A 17,869-nucleotide genomic window follows, 5' to 3' on the forward strand; every position below is an offset into this window, starting at 1 on the left:
AGCTGCTTTATTTTTCAGGATTTTCCGCAGTGTTAACCAGAGATAGCTGGACCAGCCCAACTACACTGCAAATGGTTAAAATACTTTTATCAAAACGATTATTTACTAGTGATGGGTCGTTCGCGAACGAAATGGCTCTTGGAGCCGGCTCTTTGACGTGAACGACGCGAGCCGGCTCCTTATCGCGAGCCGTCACGTGGTTTTGTTTTGTTTTTTTCCTTTCTCTCAGCCTCTCTCTCGCACTTTTTTCCGCTTCACTCTGCACGCGAGCCTTGTGCTTTACGCTGGGCAGAGGGGGGAGGGGCGGTAGTTACACTCAGTAGCACAGGAACAGAGCCAGAGAGAGAGAAAGAGAGGCAGGGACAACAACATTAGAAAGGTATAGTAATCATCCACAACTATTTTCGGTTGCAGATGATAAAGGATTGAGAAAGTTTATTCATGCAGGTCCATATGACAGAGAATATGCATGTTCTTTTAGTTTTCATATTATAATTTATATTTAATTGTGTTGTGGTTTGCAGGTGTTCTTTTCACTTTAAATTTGTGAAAGGAAAAAGCTGAAAATTTAAATAGTTAAAACTTGAAATGTGAATAGTTGATTTTTGTATTATATGATTTATTTATTACATTTTATGTGAAGTGAATAAATAAAAGTATATTTACGGTGGCCCCTAGAGACAAAGCACATACAAACTTCAAATCACGTACGAACTCTGAAGCATGTACAAACTCCAAAACACGTAAAAACACGTACAAACTCCAAAACACGTAAAAACTCCAAAACACGTAAAAACACGTACAAACTCCGAAGCACGTAAAAACTCAGAAGCATATAAAAACTCAGAAGCACATAAAAACTCAAAACACGTACAAAAGACAACAGAAGTGCTCCAGGATGCTGGGCGCAGTGTTGAGCCTTTGTTATCTTGTGGCTACACAAGCCAGCAAGTACCAACGACCGGATTTGGTGTGTGGTAATAACAGGTAAATGAACTTTTTTTTAAATTATTTGAATATATATATGAGTGCCTGTGTATAAATACACAAACAATACACACATGCTTTCAATTGTGTAATTTAAGTGATCTAGTAGCTCTGCTTTGGAAGTTCAGTTCATGCTAGAAATGTGTTTTGGAGTTTGTACGTGTTTTGTCTCTAGGGGCCACCGCATATATTTATATATAAACATATATAAATAAAACCACTTGTTTTTACGTTAGTAATTCCTTTTGTGCATAATTTTATATTATTGTTAATAATAAATTAATTAAAGCAACAAAACAACCTGAAGAGCTGGTTCGGAGCCGAAAGAGCCGGCTCTTTTTAGTGAGCCGAACCGAAAGAGCCGGATCTCTAAAAAGAGCCGGAAATCCCATCACTATTATTTACATTATTTGTATTTAATTTGATTCAACAACCTATTGATTTATTTTACAGGGATATTCGCTTGTTACAAAGATCACAAAAAATAACATATATATATTTGTTGTTAAAATTTAAGTCTTCAATTGTACAAAAATACTGCCAGTAAACAGGAAAATAAGCTTGGAGTAAGCGCACAACGTGTCATCTAATGAATACATGTATTTCTGTGATTGAAATTATTTTTTCATGAGGATCACTGTGGTTATTGTTGTTGATTGTGACCACTAGGAGGTGCTACATCGCCACAAAGCCATCATTAAAGGGCAATGACGAGACTTCCAAGTGAGGCTTTAAAACAGTTTAAAAGAAATTTAATAAATGTGCCTTTCTATCTATAAACAAATATAACTGTGAGCTATATTTTTGGGATATTTATGGCTGTGTATCTTTGCAGCAATCTTCTTCTTTTGGCTGCTTCCTTTAGGGGTCACCACAGGAGACCATCTCACCCTGTCCCCCAGCATCCTTCTCTATTACACTGGTGTAAAAGAGAAGTTACTCCTTCACTGCATCCATATGAACATAATTTTGTATCATATATCCCACCTCTGCATGTGTCCAAACGATCTCACCTTTGCCTCTCTTTGTCTCCAAACTGCTCAATTTGTGCTGTCCCTAATGTCCCCCAATGAAAATCTGACGATATTCAGATAAATGCCTGGTCCTGACCCCATGCATTTAGTAAACATTTATTAAAATATATAATTTTCACACATAAACACCATACAGCTGGAAAACCACACTGAAGAACAACACAGAAATTAATTTGAAAAACACACCTCCATGTTTATTCATGAGTTATACAAGATACGATACATTAGAGTATGTACAAAAGTCTCAACAATGAAATATCAAAAGAGAAAATAATACAAATATTTTAATCTTTCTTCCAATAAAAACCTGCATCGTGTCTTATTGCAAGCCAGCTTCTTCAGACTGGCATTACGCTTCAAGTCAGCCACTGGGTGTCTCTTATGAAAGGTCATATTTATAAAATGTGGTGTGAGGTTATTTTGAAATCCGGCAAGCATGTATAGGTTATCTAAGAGAAGTAATGCCAGCATGCCTGTAGAGGTATGCAGTATGTGCAAGGACATTTGTGAGCACTCTGTGCCAGTGTGCAGCTATCGACATACAGTTTGAATGCATACGTTGCTGACAATGAACAGACCATAATCAGTTTTTCTCTTCTGCATCTACAACAGTTCCAAAAACCAAAAATATCACTTTGCACTCAAAAATTTAAACCGCTGTCTCAAGCTTTAATACCCGTTCAGCATGCAGTTACAATCAGACTCATAAACTTCAGTTCCAGAGGAGCGTTCGCCCTAAATCTGACGGCCTTCGCTGTTATCGCGCCACATCTTAAACTTACAAAACTGAGCTGTAACAAAGACAATTGAACCCCTCGCTTCATAAACGCGCCGATCAAGATGCAGAAACCTTTTAAAGTCCGGCAGTAATGACACAAAATCCCAGTGTGTTGCATACCGGCAGCATGCGTGCTCATGCACTCTGCAGCTACTGGAGTTGCATGCAGCTGTGCGGTACACATTCAGCCTGTTCCTCCAGCTCAGGGCAGGGGGTTCCAGCGTTGGCTGGTCGTAAGAGGATGTAACGTGTGCGGTGGCGGACGCCGCCCCTGGAGCAGGGACCCAGACACAAACCCCAAGACGACCAGAGCGACACTTCACAGTCCAATGGCGTTGCTGAGAAAGAGATGAGGAAAATATAAGAGACAGCCAAAAAGGTGTAGAAGTACTGCGATTTACCAAAGACGCAACTATGCTGTGAGTTTCCTGTAGCATTTAAAGGGACTGAGTGCATTCCCATTTTATACTATGATTTAACCAACCAAATACTCATTAAATCACATTTCTATTTATTCAGTAGAGACATAGACTGCTAACCTACTTAAATCATCATTATATGTGACTAAATGAACCATAATGTGACTTCAATGCAATGAAAAACACAATAAAACCACATTATGTGTCTCTTTGATTACCTGTGCTCTCCTATCCAATCATTCGCATCGATATTTGGCCTTTCAGCATTAAATGTGTCCAGTGGTCATACCTGAGAAGCGGCGGGGACTGATAGAGTTGGGCAGAATGTGGTTGGACATCGCGGTTTGATGGTCACGTGATCTGCTCTGTCGCGTGATCCTTATGCTGGCAATCGGTGGAAGATCCTTCAAGCGTGGATAGTAGAAGGAGTTGGCCGGGTGGTTTGGAAACTGAGAGGTGATCTGGAGAAGTCAACAAAGAGCGGTGAGGCATATCTCATCAGGAGAGCCAGCAGATTCTCAAGACAACTTTGAATGGACAATAGCCCACTTTCAGACACATGCTGGGAAAAGATAGATGGTCCGTTACGCAAGAGAGCCTTCTTAACTGAAAAAACAACTTCATGTCAGACGTGAGGCCTGCCAAGCAATAACTTAAGTGAAGGAATGATATCCCTTAAGCATCCTGCAAAGTTCTAAAAATAAAAATAAGACTATACAAAAATGTACCTAGAACGTAGAGAAGTGTCAGGTTATGAGGACATGATGTACTAGTCCACACTGGAAGCATTCCTACCTTTGTGATGTTTTCTGGAGGGCTGGTGGGGAAGTTGGGAGAGGAGAAAGTGAATCCATTGTCTGTGCCGGCATCATAAGGGTGGAGGTCAACCGTCACTTCCTGTTTCCACTGGTTGCCCTCACAAAGATTTAGGCTGTCCACACCAACAAACCAGTCAGGGCTGGGGATCACCTTCACCATCAGGGACAGCTGTTGATACAAGAGACACTGTTAAGTGAATATTTAAGCTTATAGGCCAGAACTAGTCTTAATCGGTCAAGTCATCGGTTCATAAGCAGATTTAAACTGAGTGGCAAAGCTATAAAGTGCTTTAATGTTGACAGCATGGATGTCTTTGTGTCGGTGTCAGGGTGGAAAAGCTAACTTACAGGGCCCTGTAGGAAAAAATAAATGCCACCTAAACCTAAAAAGTGGCAGCAAGAACTGCAATCAAGCATTTGTAATAATTGGCAATAGGTCTTTCAGATTACTGGGGCTCACCATCTTTGCAGAATTGTTTTAATACAACCCTAGTAAGTGGTCTGCTTATGGTCATCCCAAAGCATCTCCATCAGATTTAACTCCAGACTTTGATTAGGCCACTCCAAAACCTTTCTGTTCATTTTTCAGTCATTCAGAGGTCAGTTTGGATAGCATTTTTCACTTCGTTCATAAACAAAATCATTGTACTTGGGTTTGACTAATGAAATGTGCATGATGATCTAAAACATGTAAGTGCAACAAATATGCAAAAAAAAAGAAAAAAGAAAGAAATCAGGAAGGGGCCAGATACGTTTGAATGAATTGTTCATTATTTTTGATTTATTTTCACCCTGCAAAGCATCAGCAGCATTTTGTGTTCAGTCACTATTCTCAGATGTCAGACTATGACGGTGAGCATTTTCCTTTTCACATCAGCGATGATGAAAATGCAGTCACATTAATCATTAATTAGTAGTCTAACTCACTATAGCACAAATGTTACACTCAATCCTCTGTTATTATTTCTGTGGTTACAATCAAAAGTCTAACTGTGGAATTCTGGATGAGAAAAGGCTGACCGAAGGCTGTTTGGGGAAGAAAAGACAAACAATCCATAAAAAACAATAAATCTGATCCCATCAGCACAGCAATATTTTGTTATAATGCTTCTTGTCTTTTAGTATAGTCTAAACCGTAATTATGTGGACAGCCAAGCTCTTTTTGTTCATCAGGCTCTGTGCTTTAGAGCATCCACTTTGTTCTAAAGTAATGCTAAAAACATCCCAGCTTTAATATGTAATAGACGTGATATACTTATATTTCCAAATTACAGGGCCCAGATTTTCGGGGGTTCAACAGCAGTTGGACATTTGGCTACCAAGTGTGTTACATTTAAACATTAGAATATGTACTAAAGAGTTTAGACTGACAAAAAGTGCTTGTCAATATAAGTAAACAACGTGGTCTTCCAGAGGGATCAGAGATAGTTGGCTTGACAGATCAACAGACAGGCATGCACGCAGTAACACTCTCAGAAATAAGCTTACAGTATAAGCCCATTTTTGTCCTGATAGGTATTATCTACACGAAGTTATCGCCTAAGCAACATTACTGGACCTTAAGGCAGCTTTTCAGGGGCCAAAGAGAGTACATATTTTCACTTTTAGGGTTTGTGAGGCAGATTATGTTCAGTTTCTTTAGTATCCAAGTCCTTTAATGTAATCAATTAGATTATGTTCACCTGTGACTCTGCTTCAATCTTCCGTCTGTGTATTTATAGTGCTGCCTTCCCTCTACTGTCAATGTCACTGTTAACTTTACACAATACAAGTTGCTGTTCTCTGGTTTTTAGTGTCTTCTAGCCCCAGGGAGTTTTTACTATTCATTGACTTTGTTTCTCTTTTGTGGTTTGCCTCACAAACATCATCAGCTTAACAAAGGGCTTGCCTTTTGCTCCTGCCCCCCCGTGTCTGCATGTTGGGTCCTTCTTCACCACACACTAACACCTAAACTTGTAAAACCTAAACTTGGGCTCTCTGTGTTAAAGTGGATACATGTGACTGTCCAAATGCTCACTGCGTGAACTATATTACAGGAATCATTCTGCAGAACTATAAATGCATTAAGAATGACATCACGCTCAAAAACACAGCTGATCTCAGGATTTATAGCTCTAAAACTTATAAATGCATGTGAGCTCATGAGCTCACTCAGTTTCCTGTACAGGTTTAGATTGTGTGTTCTCTGTGATGGATGTTTCCTGAGTGCCAGTGACCTCATACAGGAAGTGGCCTGGAGGTCAGCACACACCGAGTTCACAGATGACCAGAAAAAAGCACATCTGAAAACGCCTTCTCACTCAAGGGCCGATATTTGAGGACCTTGGCTAAGCTGCTCAGTCTCAGGGAGGGATTGCTGGGCTTGGCTGGCTTTTGATGGATAGGAAAGGGTGGCCTGGAGGATGGGGGGGAAAGAGCTGGAACAGAAATCAAACTAGTCAAAAGAGACTCAGACAGGAGAGTAGCTAGAGTCAGAATGACACATGAGGTCTGTTTCTTGGCTGTAATTCATGCCAGAGAACAGAAAAAAACAAATCAGAGGTCGCACTCTTGCTTTTATGAATCTACTCATCCACTCTTTCCTTTCTTCCTCCTTTTATTCTGCAAACACTGCTCCTTCATCGTCCTCTTTTTTCAGCCTCCTCTGAAACAGCGGCTTTTCCAAGAAATCATTCCGCTATATCCATCGGGCCACTCAGCAAGGATGTCTTCTCAGGGGTATTCCTCGTCAGCAGCTTGATCAGTCCGCGGATGTTTTGCAACGCACGGGCCAGGAAGTGTCTCCAAAGCATAGACGGTTTCAAATCTCCCATGACCCCTCTCACTTTTTTCCCCAACCCATCAAAACAAACAGCATAGTCATCCCTGAAAGCATGCGACTCTGTCACCTGAATTCTTGCTCTCAAAAAGCCCTGAATTTCCCAACGGGGCTTATTCGTTGTAATCTGTCTGTTTTAAATTACACACCAAGAGCAGAAGAGTCATGAGCAGTGGAGATGGAAATCATATGTGTTTGGGATTTTTTTGCTTTTTAGGTCACTGAGTATGAGTGTTTTGGTTGTTTGGAAGAGAAAGGATGGTATTTATAAATGAGCGTGCGGGAGAAACAGACAGAGAAGCACAATAGCAGACTGAGCAGACGACAGCTTCACATCATTCACGTGTGCTCAGCACAAAACCGCCGATGTCACGCTTTCCTTTGCTGTTCTGCCCACAGGTCTAAAAACAGACCATTTGAAAGCAGCCACAGGCATCATATACCTAGATGACAAGCTGCTAAGCTGCTGTCCATGACTCGTACTTACCAACGATGCCCTCCGACCAGGTTGTTTATGATTTTTTTAAGGTCCTCGGGTTCAAGCAGTGCGACAGGCAATAAACAAATGTAGGTCACCAGACTTTCAGGCAGACACACACCTATTCCTACAAGCTCCAGTAAAATGTCCACCCTCTCCTCTATACACCTTTTTCCTTCTTGTTCATCAGCTGCGTATGCCTGACTCATAAAGGGGTTATTTTATTTCGAGTTGTAACTTTTCCACATGGCCATGCCTCAAATCCTTTGCCTTTGTTTAAGGCCCGGCTCCTAAATTTAACCTGAGCCTCAACAAAGAGTCCAACCGTGACTTTTGCTCCCGCACTCGGTCACCATTCAAGATACGCAGCGCTATCCAGCAATGAGTAAAGCCACAACCTTAAATATGGCTCATGTGGGACCACAGCGGTTATCCTCCACAGCTGGTTCTTTAGTGCAACAGTTTCACATTGTGTTTCCTTAGAAAAGGATTTTCCCTGCTAAGCTGCAGTACAGGAAATCTGACACAGAAGAAAAGAAAAGTTTGCAAAAAAAAAATCTTGGTAAACATTTACTTAATTTGGTTCACTCGGGTAGCTGAAGTCACATGAAGATGTTCTGATCACCTGGGATCACTTTAAGGTTGAGCACACGGGTAAAATGATCAAAGCAACCATTAAATGTTGGTGTAGAAGAGGCATGGGAGCATATGTTATTATTCTTGTCTGCTTCCAAAATATGGAGCCAGTTGAAGGCTTAAAGCAGGTAAACTGTTAGCAAAAGTTATCTACAAAAGCAGCTGACATTTTCTTGTCTTTATTGGACCATGGGCGAAGTGTAAAAACAGTGTGCTGCTCTTTATATAGTGGGTGTCATCTAGTTGTTATATATTTAATTTCATCATCACATGAAGACAGATTCCAGATTCCACTCGCTATATCGTAACGTTTGCTGTACCAATTTATCAAACTTCTTATCTAACGCTAAGAAAACAGGCAAATGTGTTTCCAGAAACAGCTCCCTGTGCTGCGCGTCATCATGGGTCCGCAGCAGACAGAGCACAGACCTTGCAGGATGGATGTGGGCGTTTGTGGCTGCAGAGCTGAAGCACTTCAGCTAAACATAGGCTGATTGGATAGTGGAAAGAAGTGGTGAAGTGTTTAATCAGAGCAGATGAACGTGGATGTTATGGGGAGGCTGGTCACCAGATGACGGAATAGGTTTAGCCCAGCAGATGGTTTGTGTGACTTACTGCGTCTGAGTATTTATGAAGGTAAATTTGTGCCTACCAGTGAACTCCGGGGATGAATAAGCATCTCTGTGGAGCTGTGCCCGATGCCGTTGGGGATGCCAGCCGTTCGGTACATGGCGCCGACCACGCGCTTCTTCCTGGCCTCCTTGGCTGTCTTCATCAGCTCCACTGTCACTCCGAGTTCAGCGAAGCTCTGAACCCCTGCGCTGGCTGGAGCGCCCTCCTCCCATAGCCGAAAATGACGATTATGGCTGACCGCTAAAGAGAGAAAAGAAATTGAAGAAAGAGGAGATGACAGGAGTAAGATGCTTATTCACTGGAATGCATATCAATGTCAGCGAAGCACCACAGAGCCTCAGCCAGACGATGAGATCATTTCCACCAGTGGAGCCTGCATGTATTTCTATGGCTCTCTCCTCCTTCCTGCACTTAAGCATTTAATTCTAAAGGAATTGCCCACATGCATGTCTTTGGCAATATTGCAAGGTTACAGTTACGTCTTTTCTCCATCTATCACTGAAGAAACCACAACACTGCTGCCAGGAGGTAGGTCAGGAACTCGGATTGGCAGCCAGATGGTGGATAAAATAATAAATTCATAACTTTTACTCTTGCTTTTTCTGATACGTCGGGTCCGTGAGCATTTGCCTCAAATTCCTATGTTTTGTTGTGGCTATCTATGAAATCGCTTTGAATGGAGACACTGATTTAGGCTGAAGTGTTTGTACCACAGCTTCTGGAGCTACGTTGTTGAATCCCACAGAGCTACTGGCCTGGGCCGGTGGTTTTAAGGGCAAAGTAAGGTTAGCTAGAAACACATTGACAAATGCTCTGATGGTTCTGCCTTACCTCACTTTTCAGACCCGCGTACAGACGCACGCACGCCAACGCATTTAAGTTAAAACGCCGAACCACACACACACATGATCTGCCCAGCACACTTCACACACTATCTTGTTTCTTTCCAAACTGCGATTACTTCATGCTTAATTACATTACCATCCTAACAAACTTCCCACAAGCATCATTGAAACTTGATAACCCATCACGTTTGAGCCCTATCAAGACATTAAATCCCATTTCCCTCTAATTCTCTTGAGTATTTGTTTTTGGCTATGACAAACTCCATTCCTCCTTTATTCTGTTGGCCGTCAGACCTTCTTCAGGTTGTTTTTTTGTGCGGTGACAGATTTCATCCCCAGTTTTCTTTGTGTCCCCCTGCTGCAGACTCTGAGGCTACTGAAGTCTTTGTTTTTCTTTTCTTGTGACAAAGTCCAATCCCCGGTGCCCAGCACCCTAGAACATTAAAAGCCATTATGGGTGTGTCAGAATCTCTGATGCCTCTGTCTATATGGAGTAAGTAGGACATCATCCTCTGGCAAAGCAGTCAAGCACCAATGGGAGACCTAGAAACCAGACAAAGCTGCAGCCACCACACAGCAGTCCAAGACGCCGCACACACAGATGTGCAGACATCTGCCATCCATCCATCCACAATGTTTGTTTTTTGCTTTTTTTAAAAGAGGGAGAATATAAGGTTGTATCTGGTTCTGCTTCTCCTCCTCCTGGCTCCGAGGTGAGTGGTCTGACCCCACCACACCCCAACTATCATCACCCACCTTCAGCAGCCCCAAACTCACCACTCCAGTCTTTACCGCCAACACTGTGGTAAACCAGCGGAAATGTGGGAAGGAGAGTAGGACTGACTCGAAGAAATAGAGAAATATTAAAGATACAGCTGAAGAGAAGTTAGAGAAACAAAGAGAAACGCTACCATCTGGGAGCGTTTAGGTTGTTTTTCTTGTTGCTCTCAACTTTTTGCTGTTTTGCTCATTAACATCTCTAACCTCTTTTTGTATGCAGTTGTGCATGAAGCTCCTTGATGAGGAACAAAAAATAAATAAACTGCCCTTGGGTGAAGCAGAAGTTGCTTCAGTGTGACTGCTCGTCCAAAATGTCCTTAAGTCTCACTGTGAATGTGATTTGTGCATTTTGATTGGCTCACCTGTTACACAAAAGCTTTACATCGGTAAACTCTTAACTGCTGAAAATAAATGAAAAAAAAATACTGTGACTCTTTGCTGCTGTTGCGAATCTGAAGTAATAGTGCACATGCAATGGATTATCAGGTGTCACAGTAAAAATTTCCATTTAACATGGATGATTTTCCAGTAACCTGTGTTTCCACCCCCATGGGTCTTTCTCACCTATGAGTTTGGACCACTGTGCAGGGGGTCGGAACAGTGGATACTGCTTTGGGAAAGCCTGAGGGCTCCAGTGACCAGTAAAGACCAGGATGTAGGAAGCAGGACTCTTGGCTGTGCATTCTGTCCCAATGAGCGGTCGCAAAGGCCCAGCAAATGTGAAGCCAAGCTTCACAAGTACGAGAAGGAGCTGCTGCAGCCAGCCACAGGTCAGGTGCTCTGATGACATCATCTGCAAGAAATGGAGAAATGAAAAACAAAAAAACAAAAAAACATTAAAGTCTTTCTCCTTGCTCTGTGCACAATCATTGTAAAAAGAAATAAATAAATCACTGTGGCAAATGGCATGAACAAAAAGCTGCTGAACAAGTCTACCATAAACTCTGTGACATATAATCTTTGTACGTGGGCAAGTAAATGAAAAGATCGCAAGACGAACATTTAGGAAACCAAACCCAGACAATCCCGGAAAATCAGTATGAGTGGGGAAATTCCATATCCCAGCCCTGATATCAAAACACAGCCTTTTTATCAAAGACCAAAGCCCGATGAACTCCCTGACCCTTAGGCTTCCTATTAAAGAAACTCTCCCATTTCTTTGGTCGGGCCAAGAGACTTCTGACAAAAAGCCAATTTCTGGCTACAGGGAAAACATCACGTTGTAATGTCTGCTGTAGACGCCGCCTTTAAATAAAACAACATCTCTGAGGATGGATACAAATTTCTGTCTGCTCTACTGATCTCACCGACTGACCATCCACTGACCACCAGCTGCTGACTCAGACTCACACTCTATTAAGAGGCAGAGGGGCGACGGGGGCATGACAATTGCTCAAAATGCATTTCAGCTCCATAGGTCACAGTCTAGAAACCCCCATTTGTTTTGAACTCTTTGTGATTTTTACATTCATGAGAACAATATTATTGGGAAATCCACAGAAATTCTGGTGAAAATGCTTTTAGTTGAATTTATTTTTAAATTTGTGGTGTTTTGTTTTTCTGTTTTTTTAATGAGTCTACCGTTGTGGAGAGATAATCTGTTATCTCTAACAAAGTAGCCAACAAAGTAGTCACTACATCCATCCTCTCAATTTTCTGTTTTATAGCAACAATAACATTATTCACTTTGTTGGAGTGTTGGCCTGGTATTTACTGTCATTGGACGAGCAGAAGAAAATGGATGGCTGTGAATTATAAACTCTCTCCACCACAACTACTTCTATGTTGCATACTGAGGGTAAACAAGTAGTGTTGTTTTTACTTTGTTTTTTAAGATTATTACAAAAAATCTCAGCTCAACTTGCAACTTTGCAATCAAACCAACTATAAAAACCAGATAAACTGCTGGGACAGCTGTTCATTAGCAGAAGTACAGAATCGGCCAATCACAGGGCAAGAATTCTGTGCATTTCTGTGCAGACATAAAATAGAAAGGCAAAATTAAAATTGACTTTAATAACTACTTGTTACAACCAAGGTATGCAGAAGAGCAACTCTGAACCTTGAAGCTGAAAGGCTACAGCAGCAGAAAACCAAATTGGGTGCCGATTTTGTCAACTAAGAACAGGAAGTCGAGGATAAAATTCATAGAGCTCACCAATACTGAACAACAGCAAACTGGAAAAATGTCCCAATTTCTGCTGCAGCTTTCAAAAGGTAGAGCCAGAATCTGGTGTAAATAACATGAAAGCATGGAACCATCCTGCTCTGTATCAACAGTTCAGGCTGGCTGTGGCTGGCAGCCTTTGGGCTCCTTCATACCAACTGAGCATTGCTGTTGATCATGTCCATCTGGATGCTTCCAGCCATGTCACAAAGCTCAAATCATCTCCAAATGGTTTCTTGAACATGACAATGAGTTCACTGTATTCAAATGGCCTCCACAGTCACCAGTTCTCAATTCAATAGAGAAACTGTGGGATGTGGTGCAACAGGAGATGTACAGCCAACAAATCTGCAGCAACTCTGTGATGCTGTTGTGTCAACATGGATCAAAATCTCTGAGGAACGTTACCAGCACCTTGTTGTATTTGTGCCATGAAGAATTAAGGTACTTCTGGGGGCAAAACAGAGTCCAACCAGGTACTAGCAAGTAATAAAGTAGCCAGTACACAAAAAGGAAAGACACACAGGGGCAGTGCATTAAAAACTTGAGCAATTGCAAAGGTGGGAAACACACAAGGGCAGGAAGCGGAGGATTAGGAAGCGGATTCTCACAGTGAAGAGGACAGCATTTGTGTTTGCTGCCAGCTTTCAAGGGTAGCTGTAATGACAGAACTTTGAGCAACTGGCATAGCCTTACTGTTGAACTCTTAATGGCAAAGAAAGAGTCCCACTGTCAGAAGAGTTAAAGAAGACGAGCAAGAAGAGCGGCAGAAAATCAGTAGTTGGATTCAGAAGGAAATTCACAGCCTCGGGACCCAAGAGGATTCAAAAGCAATTATTAGCTAGCATTATTTCTCCTAAATGAAAGAACAACCCTGCAGTGCTGTGTGTCATAGTGTGCACGTACCAATTTACATCTAAATTTGTTCCAGATCTGGCTTTTTGATTCCACTTTCAAAATGTGATCTTACAATTATTCCCAAATACCGTCCTAATCCAAACTGGCACCTAGATTAGATGGGCCCAAAGTCATCGACATGCTTCGCTGAGTCGAGCATTTCAAGGGAAAATACACAAAATGACATCACCTCACTTATTGTGTTTTATTTGCAGATCCTTTAGCTCTGTCTCCAGTCTGTAACTTCGAGGCAGATCTTTTTTTCCGTTTGTGTGATACAGAAAGGGAGAGTGGCATTTGTGTGAGTTACTACAGTATAACTAAAACTCCAAGCAGCTGCAGAATGCAGACAGTTAAATTTGGGCAAGTCAAAAACACACACGTGTGTATGTAACACCCCCCCCCCCACACACACACACACACACACACACACACACACAACACTCATGTCCACATTGTCAGTGAAGTCTATTTTCAGGGGTCAGATAGTATTACTCCTCCAATATAGCTGCAAAACTCCAACTCTGACACTTTTCTGACCGCGTCCTCGCAGCGTGTTTTATCCATTCCCCGTCTCCATTAAATGTCTCCACTGCACTGTTTAACTGCCAGCTGTAAAAAAATACCCCACATATGGTGACACACAGAGGTCCCAATTGATCGTGCAGCTCAGTCATCAGATCACCTCACTGACTGCTGCAGCTTGGCTGGAGTCAGATGAAGCTTCAGGATGAGAAGTATGGGTCTCCTTCCAGAGAGTAACTTCAGCTTCTTATCTTATCTTTGTGACTGAAGCTTGTGTGTGGAAATTCATGACCTGGACCCTGCAGGCTTTAACATCACCATGTGAACTTGGTAACTGTGACTGTCCTGTCTGCTCTCTCCACTATGTTTATTAGAGAAAAGGAGGTCAACGCTGTGACAGGGTGATGCAAACACTTACTTAAACACTCTGGACATATATGATCTTTTATTCTGAAATTATTTGTTTCTGATCAACTCTGACCTGCTCTACAGTGAGACTGGTTTATTTGACCCTCTTACGCTCCTTTTGAATTCATCCCATTGACCCCGTAACACACTAAAGAGACATTTCTTGAATTCCCACATGGACACGGTGAGCTTTATCGGTTAGCACGCAGACACACTACCAGCTGATGCGTGCTGCTGCAACACACGCAGAGATAATAGCTTCTTTTTTTTTTAAAATACACATAAAAGACACAAAAACTGTCAAACACGCAGTTACATGCACGCACACAATTTAGATGTGCACTCACCAGTCGGCACAGACAGACAAACACAGCGGTGTTTCTGTCAGGCACGAGACACAATAAAACAAGGGGATGTGGCGCAGAGCCAAACTTAAGCGGCTGCCGCCCTCCGGGCACATTTACTGTGCAATTAAAGTGGCTTCAAGCAGAGATAATACACACATTCACCTCAGCTCATACACAAAGGCATTCGGTTATGAACACAAAAGCACAGATTTGTTCACGCAGCCAGAGGTACGTTTGTTTTTAACAAGAAAATGGAAAGGGGATAATTTGCTTTTGTGGCCAAGATTTTTCATGAAAATCTTTTACGGGGCAACGGCCGGTTTAGGAGTTTGTGTCGAGAAGGGAGACACATCAGTCTGTCTTAAATTAGCCTACTTCTGTGCAACCATTTCATTCATTCGTGCATACAAAGAGAAAACGCAGCGAGATGTGCATCACATCGACGGCAGGTCTGAAACTTTAACTGCTTCTCGTGTAGCTGGAAGGGAAATTATGATACCTGGTACAAAAGAAAAGTGAGGAGGCACTGCCTGAGTTTGGCTTTCCTGACGATATGGATTTATAATATGAAAAAAGAAGAACTAAAAATCAGCTGTGAAACAGAAAAATCTAGTCGAATCATTCCTGCAAGGGAAGAGTTCAGTGATGGGAAATTGATTCATCTCTTTATTTACTTGAATATTTCAATCACTGCCACTTAACACAAATCTGCTACATTTCAGAGAGAATAGTGTAATTATTAGATACTTTACTAGCTAGTAGCAAGATCACAAATTAGTTTTGTGTACAACCAACCTTCAGTCTGGGCTTTTTAAATGCATGCAGTATAACATAACGCTGAATTTGCAGAATTAGATACTTTCAATTGAAATTTGATGTGTCATATGATTATATTACATTATATTTCAGAGGCAATACTGACAAGGTTAAAATTATACATTTACTTAAGCAAGATTTTCCATTAAAGTGGGTATTTGGGTTAAACTCACCCAGGCTTTCTGTGCAGTGAATGAATGAAGTGTGTGTTCCCTACCTGTGCTGGATTATCAGTGACAGAGAGAAGCTGCAGCAGACTCACAGAGAGGGTACAGCTCCACTTGCTCCCTATTGTAACCGGTTTTCTGGTGCAGCCTTATCAACCTTTATCCCTCGGTTGCCCGTCTTTATCTCTTTCCAAATTTCTCTCCTCCTCCCTTCTCCGTATCTCCTCATGTTACCCTTTCTCTCTTCCTTTCTCCTGCTTTCTCCTCCCCCTCCTCGTTTTTTTTCCCTTTTCCTCCCCCTACTTCTCCTTGTATGGAAAGGCAGTTAACAGCCTCACTCCTCTCCCCTCTTTTCTCCCTCTTAGCCTCTCTCTCTATTCTTTCAGTGGCTGTGTAAATTCAACAGGCACATTGCTGACAAGGTAATCAACACCACCTTGGCCTCTCTCTCTCTCGTCATACCCCGTTCAGCTCTATGTATTATCTTGCCCCCGTTTTTCAGCTCAAGCTGTCAGACTTGAGAGGTGTAGAGTTGCTGAATAATGGCAGTAAATTAGAAAGAGAAAGAAGCGGGGCTTCATGCACAGACATGCAACCTGGATAACAGATGAGCTCAGTCTGGACAGAAACATGGGCTTTTATTTCTGCAGTGAATGCACTGATTGGACACCGCAGATAACCAAAGAGTTTAAAGTGGTTCCTGTCTACTTTTTTTCCCACCCCTTTCAAATAGTTCTCCTGTCCTGTGGCCTATCCATCTGTGATCTCAGTTGAGGAACCCCATTTCCTCAGGTCAGAGTGTCTAAGTATGTGTGTGTATATGAGAGAGTGAAAGAGACGTGTGGCCACCAGGTCCCACAGCTGGTAGACACATGGACGACCAGGGAGGTTTCTGTTGCCGGCCGCCACAAACTTATCAACGTGTCAGAGGCTGAAACTAAATAAGACTGTTTGTACGCGGTGCAACAAAGCAGCCTGCGTGTCATCAAAACACACACCCTGCTTGGGCTCAGTGTGGACCGAGCCTTGCCACTCTCAAGACATGTGCTATCAGCTTGACCTGGCAAACATCAGCCAGAGCAAGAAGAAAACAGGCAGCCACGTCACTATATAGCCCTAAACCTTCCTGGAATAAGAAGGGATGAAGAGGCGAGGGCAGAGGAAGAGTGGGGTTAGATGTGGATCGGGTAACAATTTGGACTTTGTGTCCTGCAGTTATAAACAATCACGCAAACACCATCAAACACATCTGTTTCCACTACTACTTCCTCACCAGCTCTATCTATCTATCTATCTATCTATCTATCTATCTATCTATCTATCTATCTATCTATCTATCTATCTATCTATCTATCTATCTATCTATCTATCTATCTATCTATCTATCTATCTATCTATCTATCTATCTATCTATCTATCTATCTATCTATCTATCTATCTATCTGTTCATGCTGATGCTGTTGAAAGTAGGTTACGGGAAATAAGCATGACTCCCTTGCTGCTGCCTGCTGATTAATGACAGTGAGCTTAGCATCCAGACTGACTTACCGCGTTAATGTGAAATGTCAGTGACACTCTATCAGCTGCACAGGTGTGCATACGTGCATGCAATCAAACACACTGCACCCACAAAACGACCTCAGTTTTGACCCCACATTGGGAGGTATGCCGGTGGACACTGACACACGTGTGCCTGCAAACCTATGTGGGAATTGATGAATGCTTACATTACCATAACACATGCAGAGCTCACGGTTAAGCTGCGCTCTCCAGCGCACACACACACTCAAAAAGTCTCGCTTTAGGACACCGGATACAGCAGCGGATTTGCCTGACTGACGCAAATCGGCAAGATAGCTGGAGGTTTTCTTCCTGTCGATCACGTGCTCACGTCAGTGCTGCACGAGCCAAGCGAGTAGGGCAATGAAAGGAAAACCGTGAGCTAATCACAGAGCGTTGTGCGTGGGACATACTAGATCCACTATGTCAGCCTCACTGCCATGAACAGTCTGCACCCCTATAACAGGAAAGAACAGCAGGGAGAACAGATGGATTACACCGATACACGGTGCATGAGACCAAAACCAACAATGTGTTCATCCATCTCTCAACTCCTCAGCACATCTTTACCCTCCCTCTGCCACGCAGCTTAAACTCATTTATCCCTGCAAGAGATAAATATTTAAAAACAAGTCACAAATATATACTCGTTCCCTAAAACACATGGGTGTGGAGATGTTACCGATCAAAGAGGAGTTGGCACGACAGAACAGAACATTTTGGTATAGGTTTCGATGTTTTGCAAAATGAAAATAA

General features: G+C 42.2%; 1 protein-coding gene across 1 annotated transcript; it reads right to left on the reverse strand.

Moving 5' to 3' along the window:
- Nucleotides 1-2,949: 2,949 nt before the first annotated feature.
- On the reverse strand, nucleotides 2,950-11,019 carry spon2a (spondin 2a, extracellular matrix protein). Its single transcript, XM_085370451.1, has 5 exons — nucleotides 10,791-11,019; nucleotides 8,621-8,841; nucleotides 4,014-4,205; nucleotides 3,508-3,679; nucleotides 2,950-3,137 (listed from the first exon to the last, which is right to left on the reverse strand). The coding sequence occupies exons 1-5, from the start codon at nucleotides 11,017-11,019 to the stop codon at nucleotides 2,950-2,952; spliced, it is 1,002 nt and encodes a 333-aa protein (XP_085226577.1).
- Nucleotides 11,020-17,869: the final 6,850 nt, after the last annotated feature.

The sequence above is a fragment of the Diplotaxodon limnothrissa genome, linkage group LG2 (assembly GCF_057381915.1).
Source record: "Diplotaxodon limnothrissa isolate DT_005_m linkage group LG2, D_limnothrissa_male_GT1.1, whole genome shotgun sequence".
Lineage (NCBI taxonomy): Eukaryota > Metazoa > Chordata > Actinopteri > Cichliformes > Cichlidae > Diplotaxodon > Diplotaxodon limnothrissa.

What these genes read in the sequence shown, in the direction of transcription:
- spon2a (XM_085370451.1), bottom strand. Translation starts at nt 11,019, where the DNA reads ATGATGTCATCAGAGCACCTGACCTGTGGCTGGCTGCAGCAGCTCCTT. An exon ending in ACAGTGGTCCAAACTCATAG is followed by an intron (nt 8,842 to 10,790) that starts GTGAGAAAGACC and finishes TTCTCTCTTTAG; the next exon opens with CGGTCAGCCATAATCGTCAT. An exon ending in TTCATCCCCGGAGTTCACTG is followed by an intron (nt 4,206 to 8,620) that starts GTAGGCACAAAT and finishes TTGTATCAACAG; the next exon opens with CTGTCCCTGATGGTGAAGGT.